Source organism: Panthera tigris, chromosome C2 (assembly GCF_018350195.1).
Source record: "Panthera tigris isolate Pti1 chromosome C2, P.tigris_Pti1_mat1.1, whole genome shotgun sequence".
Classification (NCBI taxonomy): Eukaryota; Metazoa; Chordata; class Mammalia; order Carnivora; family Felidae; genus Panthera; species Panthera tigris.
This window is the reverse complement of record NC_056668.1, coordinates 48,970,209-48,987,716: the sequence shown is the minus strand read 5'-3', so window position 1 is coordinate 48,987,716 and position 17,508 is coordinate 48,970,209. Positions and strand designations below refer to the sequence as shown.

Below are 17,508 nucleotides of genomic sequence, written 5' to 3'. Positions count from 1 at the left end.
ACCAGAGGTAATCGTTAGTCTGACGGCATAGTGAACCAACACTAATGCTTGTCAGATAAGCTATCCTAATTAACTTCCCTGCTCAAGGACCCTCTTAAAGCCTTTTTTGAAAACACAGGCAATAAGAAAACTAGGCTTTCCTCTCCTTGAAATTTTCCTATCTGCAGTCAGAAACTGATGGACAAAAAGCAAAGCATCCTGAACTCAGGGCACTTCTAACCCATGAAATGACCACGTGTGCAAAGATGAGTGCCTCTATCTACTTACAGATTTGGAGCCTTCCTAAGGCAGCAGGATGCTCACTTCAGCAGCACATATACTAAAATTGGAATGAAACAGAGAACATTAGTACGACCCCTGCACAAGGATGACACACAAAATCCTTAAAAAACAACAACAAAAAGAAAAAAAAAAACATTCATAGAAAAAGAGACCAGACTTGTGTTTATCAGAGGAAGAGAGTGGGAGTTGGAGAAATTAGATGAAGGTGGTCAAAAGTACAAGCTTCCAGTTAGAAGTACTGGTAATGTAATGCACATGATGTCTATAGCTAACACTGCTGTATGCTATACCTGAAAGTTACTAAGAGAGTCGATCCTAAGAGTTCTCACCACAAGGAAAAACAAAAAAATGTTGTGACTATACGAGGTGATGGATGTTAAGCTAAACTTACCGCAGCAACCATTTCACAATGCATAGATGTTAAGCCACTATGCTGCACACCTTAAACTTACATACAGTGTTGTATGTCAATTATATCTCAATAAACTGGGGAGAAAGGAATAGCAGGAAATGCATAAAATCTCACTATAAGCTCAAATCCTGTGTTATCTATTGTATTAGTTTTTCTCTGGTACAATTTGCATAGCAAATTACCACAAACTTAGCATCTTAAAACAACATCCATTTACGATCTTACAGTTTGGCAGGTCAGAAAGCTAAGTGGCGTTGGATGTATTCTCTGCATCGAGGATAACAAGGCCAAACTTCAGGAGCCACCTGGGCAGGACTGTAATCAGAAGGTTCTGGAGAAGAATCTGCTTCCAAGCTTATTCAGCCTGTTGGCAGGATTCAGTTCCCTGGGCAGGTCAGACAGAGATCCCATTTTCTTTCTGGCTATCTGGAAACTACCTGCACTCCTTGACTCATGGTCCCCCTTCCTCCACCATCAAAGCCCATAATTGTAGGTTTAATCCTTCTCAGGAATAGAATCTCTCTGACTTCCTCTTCTATGACCGGCCAGAGAAAATTCTCTTCTTTCAAAGGGCTCATGTGATTAGACCAGGTGCATCTGGATAGTCTCCCCATCTTATTGTGGGGAGACTCTCTCTCTCTTTCTCAAAAATAAATAAACATTTTAAAAATTAAAAAAAAGATTTTTCTCTCTCTCCATCTGCTCCTCTCCCCTGCTCAAGCACACACACTCTCTCTAATAAAAATAAATAAATAATAAAATAAAAAAATAAATAAAGTTGTCTTTAAAAACAAATGCTACTACTCAGTAATTCAGAGCCTACTTCCCAGATTACAGTAATTAAGACTGAGATACCATAAAAAATACCAGATTTAAAGTTGAAGGAACTGTGTTTAAATCCCAAGGGTTCAGGGCAGAGAGAAATCAGGATGAGCTGGGAATAACTTCATAGAAGTGGCACCTGAGGAGAGCTTTCTAGGATGAAGAGAATTTGGGTAGGCAAGAGCATGAGCAGAGACAGGAACGAACAGGGCATCAGCTGAGTAGTGAGGAGACCCACCTGACAGCCTGAAATAATAGAAGGTCAGACAGATGGGGTAAACTAAAGAAAACATGGCTTTGTAAATCAGAAGAGTTTGCATTTGATTCAGTGAGCAACACTGAGCCTTTGAAAGCTTCTTAGGTTTCATAAGAGTATACTAGTTAGAAATTGTTGGATTGGTGAGAAAAATAAGATTAGAGGAAGAGTAAGTAATTAGAAAGCTAGGAGAGACACAAATTGTTCATCTGTTAGAAATACATACTGACATTCTATGAGGAGTGGGGTGGGCTTTAACATCTTCAAGAAAAAAGTAAGGGGATTGAAATACAAATGGTAAAATGATTACAATGGATGGAGCTTCCTGATAGGTTCTCAGGGCTTCAATATACTATTCTACCTACTTCTGCATGTTTGAATGTTTCTGTAATGAAATTTTTTTTAAGCCTATTGTGGTAATCAAGGAGTGAAGTCATAAAAACCTAGACATGGGTGGTGGCAGGAAAATAGAAAAAGAAAGATGAATTCAACAAATATTTTGGCCTTGGTAACAGGTCATGATCTTGAGGTTCATGAGTTCATGATATAACAACTTCAGCTGAGGGAAGGGGAAAAAACGGACTCATTTATACAGTCTTGTAAATAAAATGTCTTAAAAAGGAACCTGTCAACCTGAGCTTTCAATGAAGTTCCTCATCAGTGTGTATGATCAGAATGTGCATAGAAATTAATAATCTGTGTAAGTTAAATTTCCACCTATAGATCTTTTTCTCTGTCTACTGCACCACATGAAAAAACTGGAGAGATTTTTATTAAGTTTAGAGAGTCTGTTTAGAAAAAGCTGACTATTAAAAATGTAGCTTTGTTTAGTCCATACAAAAAATAATTTTGTAAGGCCCTAGAAGTGTCTCGTTTATTTTTTTTATACATGGCAATATAGTATATTAATTTTAAAGTTTTCCACGCGTTGAGTCCAGAAACTTATCTAAAAAATTACCCAGGTGGGGCACCTGGGTGGCTCAGTCAGTTGAGCCTCTGCTCATGATCTTAAACTCTGTGAGTACAATCCCCACGTCGGGCTCTATGCTGAGAGCTCAGAGCCTGGAGCCTGCTTCAGATTCTGTGTCTCCTCCTCTCTCTGCCCCTCCAGCTCTCATGTTCGCACATGCTCTCTCTCTCTCTCTCAAAAATAAACATGAAAAATTAAAAATAAAAATTACCCAGGAATCTTCTGGGTACAAGCACCCAAAAGTCCCAAATGCTTTCTTGTTTTCCGAAGTGATATATTTGTAATTTTCTACAAAATTGCTATCCTGAAGATGAACATTCCTTATTTCCATATCTGCAAGGGCCTAAAAAGGAGAATTTTTTGACAATTTTAATGTAATTTTAGAAGGAATACTTCTTGGGGCAAAAAAGGAGGAGAAAGGCTTTTCAAAGATGAATGAAAGTGATACCCAAAGTAAAAAAAAAATCATTCAGAGCCATTTCAGAAAGACAGGCCTTGATGGGCAGATTCCCACTGAGACAAATGCTCAATCTCAAACCCTAAGCCCCTGAAAGGAGCAGTTCACCTGCAGAGAAGCTGATCCTGAGGCCTTCCATGAGAGACAACTGAGGCAGCAGCCCGCACTCTTACACAAGCACCTGAAGCTGAAGACCTGCAGAGAGACTGTTTGGCTGCAGATACAGAGAAAAGGCCATGTGCGTTAAGACCCCACTAATTGAGAAAATAAACAGTGATTTCAAATGTATGCTACAAATCAACTAAGCTAAGGAATCTAATATTATTTCAGAATCTTAGATCTGTCCCTGTTGTCAAGCCCTAAGGTGCTAAGCTGTTCCAATAGGAGACATATGTTGCATTCAGGTACCAAGAGGTACCCAGAGCTATTGAAATCTCTACTTTCAATTAAATAACCAGAATCCTGCCACTTGAAAAAGTAATATCTAGACCTAAAACACTATATTGCAATGGATTTAGGCAAAGTGGATCAGTATTTATTGTCTGAAACCATGGACTTCCTGGAGTTGATCTTTCACTTTCAAATGTCTGTGGTTTCCTGATTTTATCATTACAAGGTCAGATGTCAAAAATGAAGGCGTGTAATTTATGATCATGTTGCTTTTTACATGGGCAGCTCTAGGTAGTGTGATCAAGGTAAAGAGTAGCAAATTTCTTCACATGTGTACCAGAGAATGGAATGACTGATGATAATCAAAGAAGCTTTGCTCTAAGTTTCAAAAAAAATTAAAGTTCTTTTAACCATTATAATTTTTTTAAGTTTACTTATTTGAGAGAGACAGAAACAACGTGAGTGGGGGAGGGGTGGAGAGGGAGAATCCCAAGCAAGCTCCTCACTGCCAGCACAGAGCCCGACATGAGGCTCGAACTCCTGAAACCATGAGATCATGACCTCAGTCGAAACCAAGAGTCAGACGCTTAACTGACTGAGCCACCCAGGTGCCCCAAACGTTATAATAATTTTCAAATTACAGATCAATAATTATTTTATCGTTTCTACTAAAGTTTATCAACGTTAAATGAGTCTCCTGCTCAATGCCAGGTATTACAGCTAATAAATGAAATGGAGATGATGTATCCTCCATTAAGTCAATTTTGTATAACAAATGCTCATAGATTCTGAAGACGAGACTACAGGATTGCTCAAAAAGAAGTATTCACCTTAATCATTTTGTGAAAAGAATAATGATAGGAGAAAAGATTACAAAACCTCTTTCCCTGGTGTAGTAGGTTAAATGGTGGCTCCCAAGAAGACATGTCCACATCCTAACCCTCAGAACCTGTGAACATTACCTCATTTGGAAGAAGGGTCTTTGCACATGTAGTTAAGAATCTCAAGATGAAGTCATGCTGGATTATCCGGTGGGCCCTCAATCCAATGGCAAGTGTCCTTTAAGAGGCACACAGAAGGAGAAAGCCATGTGAGATGGAGGCCGAGACTGGAGCGATGCCACCACCAGCCCAGGAACGCCTGCCTGGAGCTGCCAGAACCTGAACCAGGCAAGGACAGATTCTCCCCTAGAACCTTTGGAGGAAGCATCGTCCTGCCAAAACCTTCATTTCAGAATTCTGGCCTCCACAACTGTGAGAGAATAAATTTCTCTCGATTTCAACCACCGGGTTTGTGGTAATTTGTTACATAGTCTTAGGAAACTAATGCACCTGAGGATTAAAAACCAAAATGACCCTAGAAAAGTGTTTCCTGAAAGCAAAAAAAAAAAAAAAAAAAAAAAAAAGACAGGTTCAATGACTCCTGATCTCTCCTTCAAAGCTGGTTTCTATGACATGGGATCCAACGTGCCTGGCTCGTAGCAGGCATTCATCAGTTTGCTACCTTATCCCCCCGGGGTATTCCAGGAGCCCATTCTGTTACCACCATATGGCCACTGCCCAGCCACACGTACTCTCCAAAGTCAGCATTTCCTAAATAATTTAGACTAAAACTGTGCACTAAAATCATCTTCACATATACCTGCCAGGAGCCCTGAAAACCCTGGAAATTCTGACTCAGGAAGTCTGGGGTGGGGCCAAGGCACTTGCACATTTAATAAGCTTCACAAAAGATGCTGATATCCAACAAAGACCGAAACCTTGAAACTTGGGCATTCAGCAGCTGAAACCAGAGTTGGTATAAAGCTGAAGTATGAAAGTATTTCTGCACTAAAAACGTGTAAACTCCATGTGAATAATAAAATATTTATACATTGAAGTATAAACTATGCTGAGAAAATATAAATTAAAAAGAGAGCTATAGAGGCGCCTGGGTGGCTCCGTTGGTTAAGCGTCCAACTTTGGCTCAGGTCATGATCTCACAGCTTGGGAGTCCATGCCCCACGTCGGGCTCTGTGCTGACAGCTCAGAGCCTGGAGCCTGCTTCAGACTCTGTGTTTTGGTCTCTCTCTGTCCCTCCCCTGCTCACACTCTCTCTCTCTGTCTCTCAAAAAAAGTTAACATTAAAAAATAAATAAATAAAAAGAGAGCTGTAAAAGTAAACTCAATTTGAGAATTACTTCCTTGGACACCTGGGCGGGTCATCAGTTAAGCATCTGACTCTTGATCTCACCTCAGGTCTTGATCTCAGGGTCATGAGTTCAAGCCCTGCATTGGGCTCCATACTGGGTGTGGAGCCTACTTAACAACAACAAACAACAACAACAAAAAAAGAGGAAGTATTTATTTTCTCTCTACCACGTGTCAGATACTATGCTACTCATCACATCTGATGATAAATAAGATGGCCACTCCCCTTCTCTCAAGGGCAAATCCAGGGCACTACCAGAAAAAACAAAAACCCAGTAGTCTGGTCTCATCTGAAATCTCTAATCTGAAACCTCATATCCAGGCCTGATCTCAGAGGAACCATTGAGAACTTAGCCAGTGGATGAAGTTGATTTCTCCCTAAGGTCACATTCAATACAGAACTGATATTATCATAAAATGGATGTGGTACTGAGTTTAAGAAGTTGACATTTATTAAAGGTTAGAGGAGTTTGAGGAAATTCTTTCCTGATTAAGTAAAAACAATTAAATGTTACTGATTTGATTAACAAATAGATCTGTAAAATTTGGTCGTTTGAGGGGAATCCTTCGTGAAATACCAAAATTATGGTACTAGAGTTAGTCCTTTACATTTTCTTAAATTTTTAAAAATGTTTTATTATTTATTTTTGACAGAGAGAGAGGGACAGAGTGTGAGCAGGGGAGGAGCAGAGAGAGAGGGAGACACAGAACCTGAAGTGGGCTCCAGGCTCTGAGCTGTCAGCACAGAGCTGGAGGCAGGGCTTGAACTCCCAAGCTGTGAGATCATGACCTGAGCCGTAGTCGAATGCTTAAATAACTGAGCCACCCAGACGCCCCTAGAGTTAGTCCTTTACAAAAGGACTGATTTTAAAAAGAGTACAACTATGCCCATTTTCGTGAAATGGCATTTTCGTCTCATTGATGTCATTATTAGATTACACGGCTGAGTCAGGTTCCAAACTATAAGTCACTAGTTCATTATTACTTAATAATAGAACTCTGGCTTGAGGCATTACTTCTTCCCAGAATCAACGATCCCAACCAATATTTACATACATTCATTCACTCATTTAACCAATTCTTTTCATGAGCTCCTTCTATGTGCCAGGCACTGAGGTTGCAGCAGTGAGCATGAAGTCTTGGTTTCTGTGGGGCTCATTCTTCAAAACAACATCCCATCAAGAGCCACCCCACATACCTCTGCAGCAGAGGTATGTTATCAATCACAGCACCCTCTCCTGCCAAGCCCCTGGATGGCCTGAGGATGCTTCTCAACATGCCCTTCATGAGAATGCTTCCAGTAAGAGGTAGAACACAAGATGAAATTGGCCATCCAGATACTAACAAAACTACACTGAATCACTGGTGGTTTCCCCGAAATACAATTGCCTTGGTTCACATCATTTTCTGTTTCTGTCCCTTTTACCACCCCTCCTCCTCGTCATCTATGAACATCCAAATCAACTCTTGTGAAGGCACAGCTCAAATGCTCTAACTTGAAGTCTCCCTTGTTCTCCCCTTTGAGATATAAATTCTTCTGGATCAGTATTTCTCCCCCCTTTTTGTTACCTAACAAAGTGCATGCCTTGTCTGCCACATATACATCTTAAGAAATATCCTTTTTATGTCTTTGAATGCCTCATATTGTTCATTATACAGCTTTCACTTTGCACGTGCATGCACACAGACACGCAAGTCATATGCTTGCTAAGCACTGGTTCAATCAACTAATTATGAGAGAACTTGGGATTAAGAGAAGAGTTAAGCTCACTTGAAAAAAGCTCACTGTATATCTGTTTCACAGGGGTGTATCGGTTCTACTGTTCTAGTTATCAGGTTGCATTGCAATGCAATGAAAGAAGACAAATTATATTTGACCTACAGAAATATTTCACCTACAGACCTACATTTACAGAAATAAATGACCGACAGTAGATTCCTAACCTGAGCCATGGACTCTTAGCATCTGTAAAGTCCCTGATACTGTATGCAGAATTTGCATATATGTGCATAGGTGCATTTTTCCAGGGAAAGGATTCATAGCTTCTAGCAGATTCTCAAAAGAGGTTATAAGAGTAGAATAAGTGCAGAATAACTGACTGACACTGACAGATGTTGGTATGTTTGTTCTCACACGTCAAAATGGCATGTTGGGAATGAGAAGGACACTGTTCACTGATCTTCCCAGGCTGGTATCTCTCAGGATGATTCTGTTAATATCCAAACTGTTTTCCCTATGCTCACTGTTCCCAGAAAATAAAGTATGAAAACTAAAGTCACAAACATAAGAATTAGCTTTCTGGTACATAAATTTCTAAATGATCAACAGTAACTATTAAGGTTTCATGATATTTTCAGAACCCAATAAGCCTCTACAAACTTGGCAAACAATCTTTTTATGTTAAATCATATACACCTTTAGGAATCATGTTCTCAAAAAAAGCCAAATTAAAATATATTAATATTTAATTAATATAATATAATCATTAACATATTAATATTAAAACATTGATAAATATTACTGTTTTATAATATTTAATATATTTTATTGCTACTTTATAAATTTTATATTTTAATTAATATATTAATAATTTAAAGTTATTTAGATTAGTAATTAATAGCAGTTTTTCAGCCTAGGGAAATATAAATAAGGGCCTAGAAAAGGAAAATACACATCCTTAAGATGAACGGTATTACTGAATTAATGTTTATTTAAATCCATGCATGAGTTTTTCCATGAGTTCATAATACAGCTGTATTTACAGATAGTAAATAACTATAACTAACTTTTGTCCACAAGACATACTGGGTCAAACAATGTGATCGATCCAAAGGTTCTCTTTTTTAAAAGGATTTAGCTATGAAGATGATTAGTCAGTCAGTTGCTTGTGGGACTTCTCATTAAAAAAAAAAAAAAAAAGGTTTTTAATGAATCAAATTTATTACAGTGAATTAGTGTGTGCAATCAAAGCCAAATACATTCCTTGGTGTATGCAAGAGTAAAAAGCAAAATAGTATTAATAGAATCAAGGTTACTCAAATATAAGGCATTTTTTTTCTGGATGGTAATGTAAAACATCATAGTGTATTAACATTATTTGACAATAGAAAACCAGTAAGACACGGTTCAGTGTTGACTTTTTGATGTTCCAATAAAGGTAACAAAATTCCAGCAAGTAAATTACAAAACCTAGAAAGTGAGCCATAAAGAGGTGTTCTCCTCAAGAGCATGCAATTCATTACAAATAATGTGTTTCATCTCAATGCAGGAGTAAAAGCATATTTACAATTCAAACAGAGCTCTGTCGGCCAGGAGGGGAACGACTCTCCATCTGCTTCATCTACAGAGATGGTAGACAGATGATGATGACACAGCTCTTTGGAACATGTATAATTTTTTTAAATAGTGACAATTCACTTGTTCTTTTCTACTCTGTTGATTTACACATTTTAAATGTGGCCATGTCAATGGCCAAATATGTACAAATACTTCAAAAGACAAAAACAACAACTGTATACAACTTGCAAAGATCAAATTTTAACCATGGTACATTTCATCTAGTCCAGCACCTAGACACTTTCCAACACCAATAACGGCCATCAGGTACTGCGTTAGGCCAAATGAAGCCTCAACATGACAAACAGATTTATTTTTTCCCTTTCAAATGCTGTCCTTTTCCTTACAAAAACATTTACAATTGACCTACTTTTAAACTGGCAATAGCTACACGAGCAAGGCCTGATGCCACAAATCAAAGCCTTGTCCTACCCGAAAACGACTGTTAATTAAAGTCAATTTTACCACTCAAGATTAAATTCAGGTGTGTAGATCCCAGATACCTGGGTGTGAAATATTAAAATCTGCCGAAAGGAATTAGATATTTTTCTTCTTTTCCTTTAATATAACCCACTATATAATAGTGAACTAAATATGTTTGTTTCCTAGAAACAACTTACATTTGCCAATACAGGGCAAATGGTCTATGTACAGATACATTAGGACTGCCTAACTGACAGTGAGTGTTGCCGACGAGGCTCCACGTCAATGGAGCTAATATGGTGGAGCTTTCTGCTGAATGGACTTTCCCTTCAGGATACGTCGGATCTGGAAGAGAAATTAACAGGATTGGTGAGCTTTACTTTTTATGGTCAAAGTACCGTATTTCCTTCAGAGTTTCACTCTTTTTTCACATCCTCTAAACCGTTCACGTCAACTTGTAAGTAAACATATGAAGAAATATGAAACAATACATGTCGAGACTTTAAGGTGACTTTAAAAATACCACTATAACTCCTTTCAAGACTTATCACAGATCTATAATGATCTTTGAGTGCAAGAGAGTAAAGCATCTCCATTAAAAACTACCTAATGTTGAGGGGCGCCTGGGTGGCTCAGTCAGTTAAGCATCCGACTTCATCTCAGGTCGTGATCTCATGGCTCGTGGGTTCGAGCCCTGTGTTGGGCTTTGTGCTGACAGCTCAGAGCCTGGAGCCTGCTTCAGATTCTGTCTCCATTTCTCTGGCCACCCCCCTCCCACCCATTAGCACGCTCACTCTCTCTCACTCTCTCTCTCTCAAATATAAGTAAATATTAAAAAAAAAACTACTTAAAGTTGAAAATCTCCAACAGCTTAAATAAGACCTATATAATCCTTTCCTAGTCTCTAATACTGCTATTTGTGAGAACATTTAATACAAGGCAGTAACGATGGTATATTACAGTATCTCACCTATTTTGAAACCAGCTTGAACTAACAAGAACACAGAACCCACTTCATACACACACAAGTCAATCTTCAAATACCCTTCAAATGAGAATAGCTGCCATGGTATCCAATTAAAGCATCTGTGCATAATGTATGCCTGGTGATTAAATTTACACACCAGTCTGACAAACATCGCTGTATGACTGCATACCACATATAGTGAAGTAGAGGCAAACACTGGGCTTTAAGCCTCTGCCATTTACTAGTAAATGAGGATTCCTGTCTGTGGGATCTCTGAGTCCCCATTTTCTCAGCTGAACCTTTACACTGCAAAGTTTTTGTAACTATGAAGTGGTATAACATACATGAAAACTCTTCACAAGTTATTAAGAAATTCACTTTAAGTTATCAAGAGCTCTACAAATAGCATTTGTAGATGCTGTAACATTGCATAGCATTTGTAGTCCTGTAACATTATGGTCATAATGAGGGCTATGAATCAAAGAAAAGGCTAAATTGCATTCCATATGTTTTATTTTGTGATTATCAAAGTTTGTAATGACCTGCCCATAGCCATAGTTACCCTCATTTACCCCAGGGGAAGATTTCCATCAAAAATATCTTAAGTTCTAGGGCACATGGGTGGCTCAGTTGGTTAAATGTTCGACTCTTGATTTCGGCTCAGGTCATGATCTCACGCACAGTGAGATGGGGCCCTGCATCGGGCTCTGCACTGACAATTTGGAGCCTGTTTGGGACTCTCTCTCCAGCCCCCCCATGCCCCTCCCCCACTCGCTCTCGCTCTCAAAACAAATAAACTTTAAAATATATATATATATATATATATATATATATATATATATATATATATGTATCTTAAGTTCTGAAAAGATTCAGTTCTTGTTATCAAGAGAAGTTGAGTCATGGGAAACTCTTCAATCTCCAAAGATAAATGTATCACTGTAGAAATAAAGCATAACTGTGTTTAAAGTATTTCTAGATTCTGAATTACATAAACAACCTTCCATTTCCTATTTAGTATTAGTTAGTAGATAGAAATAACTGTAATGGCTAATGTTTACTGACCACTCACTATGTCCCTGGGCTATTCTGAACACTCTACAGGGACTGACTCATTTCATACCCACAATCTGAAGGCCCATCACTCACCAAAACTAAGACTCTCTTTCCTCGATGTCTGCAGGAGCCCTGGCACCTCCTCCTTCATCAGCTTCCAAAACCTCAAACCATTCTGACTGACTCTACACCTAACTTTGTGTTACAGAAGAGAAGACAATCTGACTTTTGACCATTTTGAGGCCATGGATAACCCCCAAATTTCTTCCTCTTCCCTTAGAAACAAAGCAATGGACTCCAAAGTTGCTACCAAAGGCACTGGGAGACGCAGACACTGACAGAGCCTGCCTAAAGAGCACCAGCTCGCCTCTGCCCAGCACAACCACATCTTCCTTTATGTTTCAGACTAAGTGCCCCTTCTGTAGCTCCCACCTGTTCCCCCACAGGGCCATCAGGAACCAAATGCACTGGCTGTTCATTCTCCAAGTTCCGAGTACTTGGGTCTGCTCCCTTCCTCATCAACAGGCGGACTGCATCCAACTGTGTCACCCGATACTGAAGGCTGGCAGCAACATGGAGGGCAGTGTTTCCATTGTAAGCCTAAAGACAAAGAGATCAAATGACACCTATCAGAAAGGGAGGTTTTCATGAAAGCTGCTCAACAGCCTGAAGAAGATGCAAAGGTCATTCCATGTCTAGTGCAGTTACTGAGGCTTTCTAGAAGTACCTTCGCATTCACAAAAGACAGGCAACTGGGCAGCTCCAGAAAAAGGCGAATGAGTTCCAGGTTTGCTTCTTCAGCTGCCAAATGCAAGGCTGTGCGACCACTTTTACGATCCTTAACAAAGACAAGAGGGGAAAGAAAATGAACATCCAGACACCGCTTTTACATATGCTTTTCACCCAGGCTCACAAATGTCTGACTCACCCTTAGTGATTCACTGTGAATGCTGTCTTCTCCGCAAAGCCTACCTTCATCCCAGGGTAAATGAAATCTTATTCCTCCTAAATTCCCCCATCAATGTGCCTATATGCCTCTGATCACAGTCTGCTCTTACATACATGGTGGCCATAAAATATAGAAACACAGACAATGCTATTTTACCATGTGCTGTAATACAATACAATAAAACATTTACTATGTATCCCTTGTGTTTCCAGACTCGGTGGCCACCCTGTGTAGACTTATTAGCTGCAGTTCTCACCTCTTCCACTTCCCAAGGTATTAAGTATTTTTCCCCCAGAGCTCCCAACTCAGTGCCTTATACATAGGAGATACTCAGCAAATAAGCCTCAAATTTAAAGAGAACAAAATATTTTCCAGTTTAAAAAACAGAAGATTAAGTCCAGGTCCTACAACAATAAAGCAACCCTTACAAAAGCACATCACCCTTATTATATGAAAATGGAAGCCAAAATGACAATACCAATTTCAAGCATTTTCTTTTCCTTTTAAACAAAGACTAATTTATTTCACAGCTCAGTGGTCTTTTGAATGATAATCTACAGATTAAAAGCAAATCGAAAAAGCTGATGATTTTAAAACCTAAGCTTCTTAACTATCCATATGCATTGCTATTCACCCCATTAATTGAAAAACGGGAAAAAGTTTTAATTTATACTTCGGAAATAAGGTCTTTTGCTCTAACCACTTTTCTTCCCTATTCCATCTCCAAACTCTAATGAGATTTACCTTTGCTTCCACTGCTGCTCCCATTTGAATCAGACATTTAATGGTGTCAACCAGACTCTTATTCTTCAGCAAAAGCTCCTGAACTTCAGGTGAATGGGGCTGTTGATTTCTCTGCAGTTCATGCACCACCGCATTGTGGGCTACGACCGCACAGTGTAAAGGAGTCAGGCCTAGAAAGTATAATAAAGCAGTGGTCAAGCATCCATCAAGTATTTCAGTTCTTCTACAATTACAGACCTGGACAATTACAGTTAGGACAGCCTCCAACATGAGCTAGAAGTAGGCTCCCCAAGAACTAGTAAGGCAATCTGAAGATTCCCTCCACTGGGTCTTGGTGCTAATTTTATCTATAGAATATTTTAGCTTTAATCACCTCCCTTCCTTCTTGGAATAAAACTTAACACCCCTGGAACTGGCGAGTCCCACTCTCTACATGGCTTTTCGTCCAATAACATTTCTGTCGCTTACCATCATAGTTAGTTGCCTCAAGATCCAAAAACTGATTGCTCTTCACTGCTCCCTTCTGAATTGCCTGCCAAATTTAAAGACAGACACATGTGAGCAAAAGACAAGTTACACAAATACTTATCCTATTAGTAACCCCAAGGAATGAGTAGGTCAACTAAAAATATACATTCTCGCAACAGGCAACCTACATCTAACTTCTACTATCCAAGCCCTACCTCTGTGGCCCTGTGATAGCAGAAGCAGCCTCCTACCTGAAGCACCTGAGAGTGACCTTTCTCAGCACAGACATGCAGAGGGGTTCTTCCCCAGCAGTCGGTTGTGTTCACCTGGGCCCCAAGGTTCACCAGGTCCTGCACAATGAGATGCTGATTGGCAGCCACTGCCACCTGAAAGGCGCTCTGTGGACATTCAGAGGGAAAAAAGATCTTTTAAAAATACATAACACTGTCCTGACAAGGAATACGAACATAAACTAAGACTGAGGGGAAAACCCCACATAGAGAAAATAAATCTTATTAAGAAGCAATAAAATACTGTAACACAAGGAAACTAGAATAAGCTTAGGGTGTGCCTTTATTACACCCAGTTAATCTTTGGTCAAATAACTACAAAGTTAACGTTAATAACTTGAAGGTTGACGGTGGCAGAGTCAACATCTCAAAGTTAATATTAACTGAACTCTCTTGGTCTGCAGCTCTAAAATGATGGACACATAAATATGAGACTGGCTATTGTTCTCTTCACCATGACCACATCTCTGCCATCTCACTCTGTCAAGATCCTCACCTGTCCATTGTGCTCTTTAATATCCAACATATGAAGCGCATTCATCTTTCTTGCGAGGACATAGGAAAGTGCCCTTCTCCCTTGGGCGACGGCAATATGGAGGAACCTGGGAAACACCAGAGGAAAAGAGAATTACTTCTGACTTCACTAAGTTCATCCTTGAAAAAATAAATAAATAAATAAAAATTCCTCCTTTAGCCCCCTTCTTGACATGTTGGTGCACTCAAATGACACACCGTAGAGTATAATTTGTCTTTTCTGCTAGGTTGATAATACATCTGAGGTGCAAAAGGATGTGTTAAGCTACCAGAAATAGTTAGAATGCCAAGCACCATGCTGATCACTTTAAATTGATTATCTTTAATATTCCCACAAACCCTATGAGGGAGGTCTTTTCATTTTACATGTCAAGAAACTCAGGCACAGAGAGGTTAAATAAGTTGCCCACGGCCACAAAGATGTCATGACAGATTACGATTCATTCTACAAGTCAACTCACAATTGATCATTAGCAACTAATCATGACCTGTTTTTGCTCCATAGACACAATCTATCCTGGGCTTTCAAAACTTATTATTCAAAGAAGACACATAAACAAGTAATCTATTCAGCCAGAAAGTAAAAGAAAGGAAAACGCTTAAAATATTAGCTGTCACTGAACAGCAGTTTCTACCTACTCTAGTCATCCCAATTAGCCACTTACTAGGGTCTGGCTTGGTGTGCCCTAGAGAAATTCTGTGCCCACTACTTCTAACACGTATGGTTTACCAAATTAGGTACATGAGAGAAAAGGATACTCACGTGTCACCATCTGCATCCTTTGAAAGAAACTGATCTTGAGAGATATTTGCCAATTTGCTTTCTTCCTGTTCTACTTGCCACTGGAAAAATGACTTCCCTAACTGTGTGGTGTTCATTGGGTTTCCGATGATGTTTGGGAATGGCAGTGAAGTGCCTAAAGGGGTAGAGCCTGCGTCATGCCCCATCATGGCCTCACAGGCGCCATGTGGCATCATGTTGAAGTTCTGCAGGTGTGCGTCATTCTGTTGCTGAACACTGGGGGAATTCTGAATGGGAACAGCAATATTCTCAGATTCCTGACTACTCAGAAGAGATGCAAAACTTTGATCTGGGCAGAACTGTGGTTCTTGACCATCAAAGAGGTTTGGTTCATAATTGGGGGACTGGGACGTTCTGGAATAAGGACTGTATTCCAGAGTTGGGTTGTGGGTGTAGTGCTGTGGCTGCAAGTTCTGGCTCTGTGGAGAATACTGGTACAGGGACGTCTGATCCACCATGTGTGGGGAGCTGCTGACTTGGAACGGTTGGTGTTTCTGAGGTGGCGAGAAGACCTGCCCTCTGTGGAAGTCCTGACACTGTTCTTGGGGAGAGCCCTGAGGGACCACCACAGGGCTCATCCAACTAACTTGGACGGTATTCAGGGAAACCGGGCTGCATTCATTCTTAATGTTGATTATGTTCTGAAGCAGATCAGCACTGCTGTCCTGTTTGGATTCACTGTGATGAGCATCTTCCATGCTCTCTGCGGGTGTTGGTGTTTGAGGTGGTGTCTGGAAAAGAAGAAAAAGTTAAGTTGCAGACTCTCTTTCAAAATTATGCCAGGAAAAATTTTCAAAGGGTCTTCAGAGGAAAATAGTGAGATATTTACCAAAAACTGGGTATGTAATAAAGCTGGCCTTTTGCAAACTGGTCCATCAGACAATGAATCAGGTCCTTTCCTTTTTCCACTATATGATACTGTGTTCTTCAATTCTATACCCAAGAAAGGAATATGGAATCTGTGATCACTTTATTTTCTAAATTTTACCCATAATCACACTACATTATTTTACTCTAAAGCCCCCATATTACGAATAGAAGGAACTCTTACCTGTGAATTGCTCTCTGTTCACACTTTGGGTCTATAAAGAAAAAGAATTTCTAATTTACTGCATATCAAATGGTTTCCTGCTTAATAAACATCAATAAGCAGACTTAACTTTACCACTCTTTACAGCTCACCATAAATCTGACAGTTATCCTAGCAAAATTTATTTTCTATCTTAATTTTCTTTCCCCATTTTCCCTTTCACCTTAGTTCAACTGAAGTCAAGACAAAATTAATAAGCCCATTAGAGTTTTCCCCTTCTAGTCAAACTTTTCCATTTCAGTTGATTCTTTGCCCCCAAGTTGCCTTCATTTATTCATTCATTAAATTTCTCTTGTGTGCCCAGTACCGGCCTAAATGACAGGAATACAGCAGACAGAGACCAATGCACCCTCTATCCTATGACTCTGGTGTGGTCTACAAAAGAGCTACTGGACCCAGGTCAGAAGAGAATAATAACTACCCTGACAGAATAACCTCCCTTCCTCAACCCAAAACAAAAAAGAGGTACCACCTTAAAATCATCCACAGCTTGGCCAGAAGCCTTCTGTTTATGACTTCGGATATGCAACAGGAGTTCCTTCACTGAGTTCTTCACACGAACACCTTGAAAGGGTCCTCTCTGCTGCCTTCCAACCCCCATATGGGGCTCAACTGTTCAAAAGAAAACAAAACATATGCCAATTAAATCTGTTTACAGACACAAATCTTGACAATCTCAAAAGCATAGCCATCTAATGTATGAAGTCCCCAACAAACAGATTGCAAAGCCTCTCCAACTCACTCTGGCCAATGGCCTTGCATGTCAGTCCCCAGCCCTACCTAAGCGTTCTTCATTTCCTAATACCTTTCTCCCCCAGGCACCCTACGAAAATAAAGCTCAAAGAACTGTAGTTTCAGGGGCCCCTGGAGCCAACAGATAAACCCAAATTAAGCTTCTTCGTCTTTCAGCCCCATCCACCCAAGAGACACAATCACAGATTTTGCCACCCTCTCATAAATCTGTAATTATTCTTAACTTTTGAAAAACCATGGGGGAGCGAGGATAAATGATGGATTTTCAGCTTTTTCAAAACAAAGACTTTATATCCACACATAAATTTAAAAAGTCT

At 39.7% G+C, this 17,508-nt stretch overlaps 1 protein-coding gene and 1 non-coding gene across 5 annotated transcripts in view; one reads left to right on the top strand and one right to left on the bottom strand.

The window, feature by feature from the left end:
• The first annotated feature begins 295 nt into the window (after positions 1-295).
• Positions 296-402, top strand: LOC122230820. Its single transcript, XR_006207904.1, has one exon. It is a non-coding gene; the product is annotated as a U6 spliceosomal RNA (small nuclear RNA).
• A 3,803-nt stretch (positions 403-4,205) lies between these two features.
• NFKBIZ (NFKB inhibitor zeta) overlaps positions 4,206-17,508 on the bottom strand; it is a 34,212-nt gene continuing 20,909 nt past the window's right edge. The window contains exons 2-13 of one of the 4 annotated variants that reach the window (XR_006222216.1): positions 16,911-17,050; positions 16,400-16,430; positions 16,178-16,281; positions 15,310-16,079; positions 14,509-14,614; positions 13,974-14,120; positions 13,723-13,786; positions 13,255-13,424; positions 12,289-12,399; positions 11,994-12,161; positions 9,736-9,883; positions 4,206-4,648 (exon numbers count right to left, since the gene is read on the bottom strand). Coding sequence is in view for 3 of the 4 variants with exons in the window: in XM_042999200.1 (XP_042855134.1) it covers positions 11,910-12,161; positions 12,289-12,399; positions 13,255-13,424; positions 13,723-13,786; positions 13,974-14,120; positions 14,509-14,614; positions 15,310-16,079; positions 16,178-16,281; positions 16,400-16,430; positions 16,911-17,050 (1,895 nt within the window). In the remaining variant the exon portion in view is untranslated. Of the gene's footprint in view, positions 4,649-8,471; positions 9,884-11,412; positions 12,162-12,288; positions 12,400-13,254; positions 13,425-13,722; positions 13,787-13,973; positions 14,121-14,508; positions 14,615-15,309; positions 16,080-16,177; positions 16,282-16,399; positions 16,431-16,910; positions 17,051-17,508 lie in introns of those variants that run through there. The other 3 variants (XM_042999201.1, XM_042999200.1, XM_042999202.1) reach the window with 3 other exon arrangements.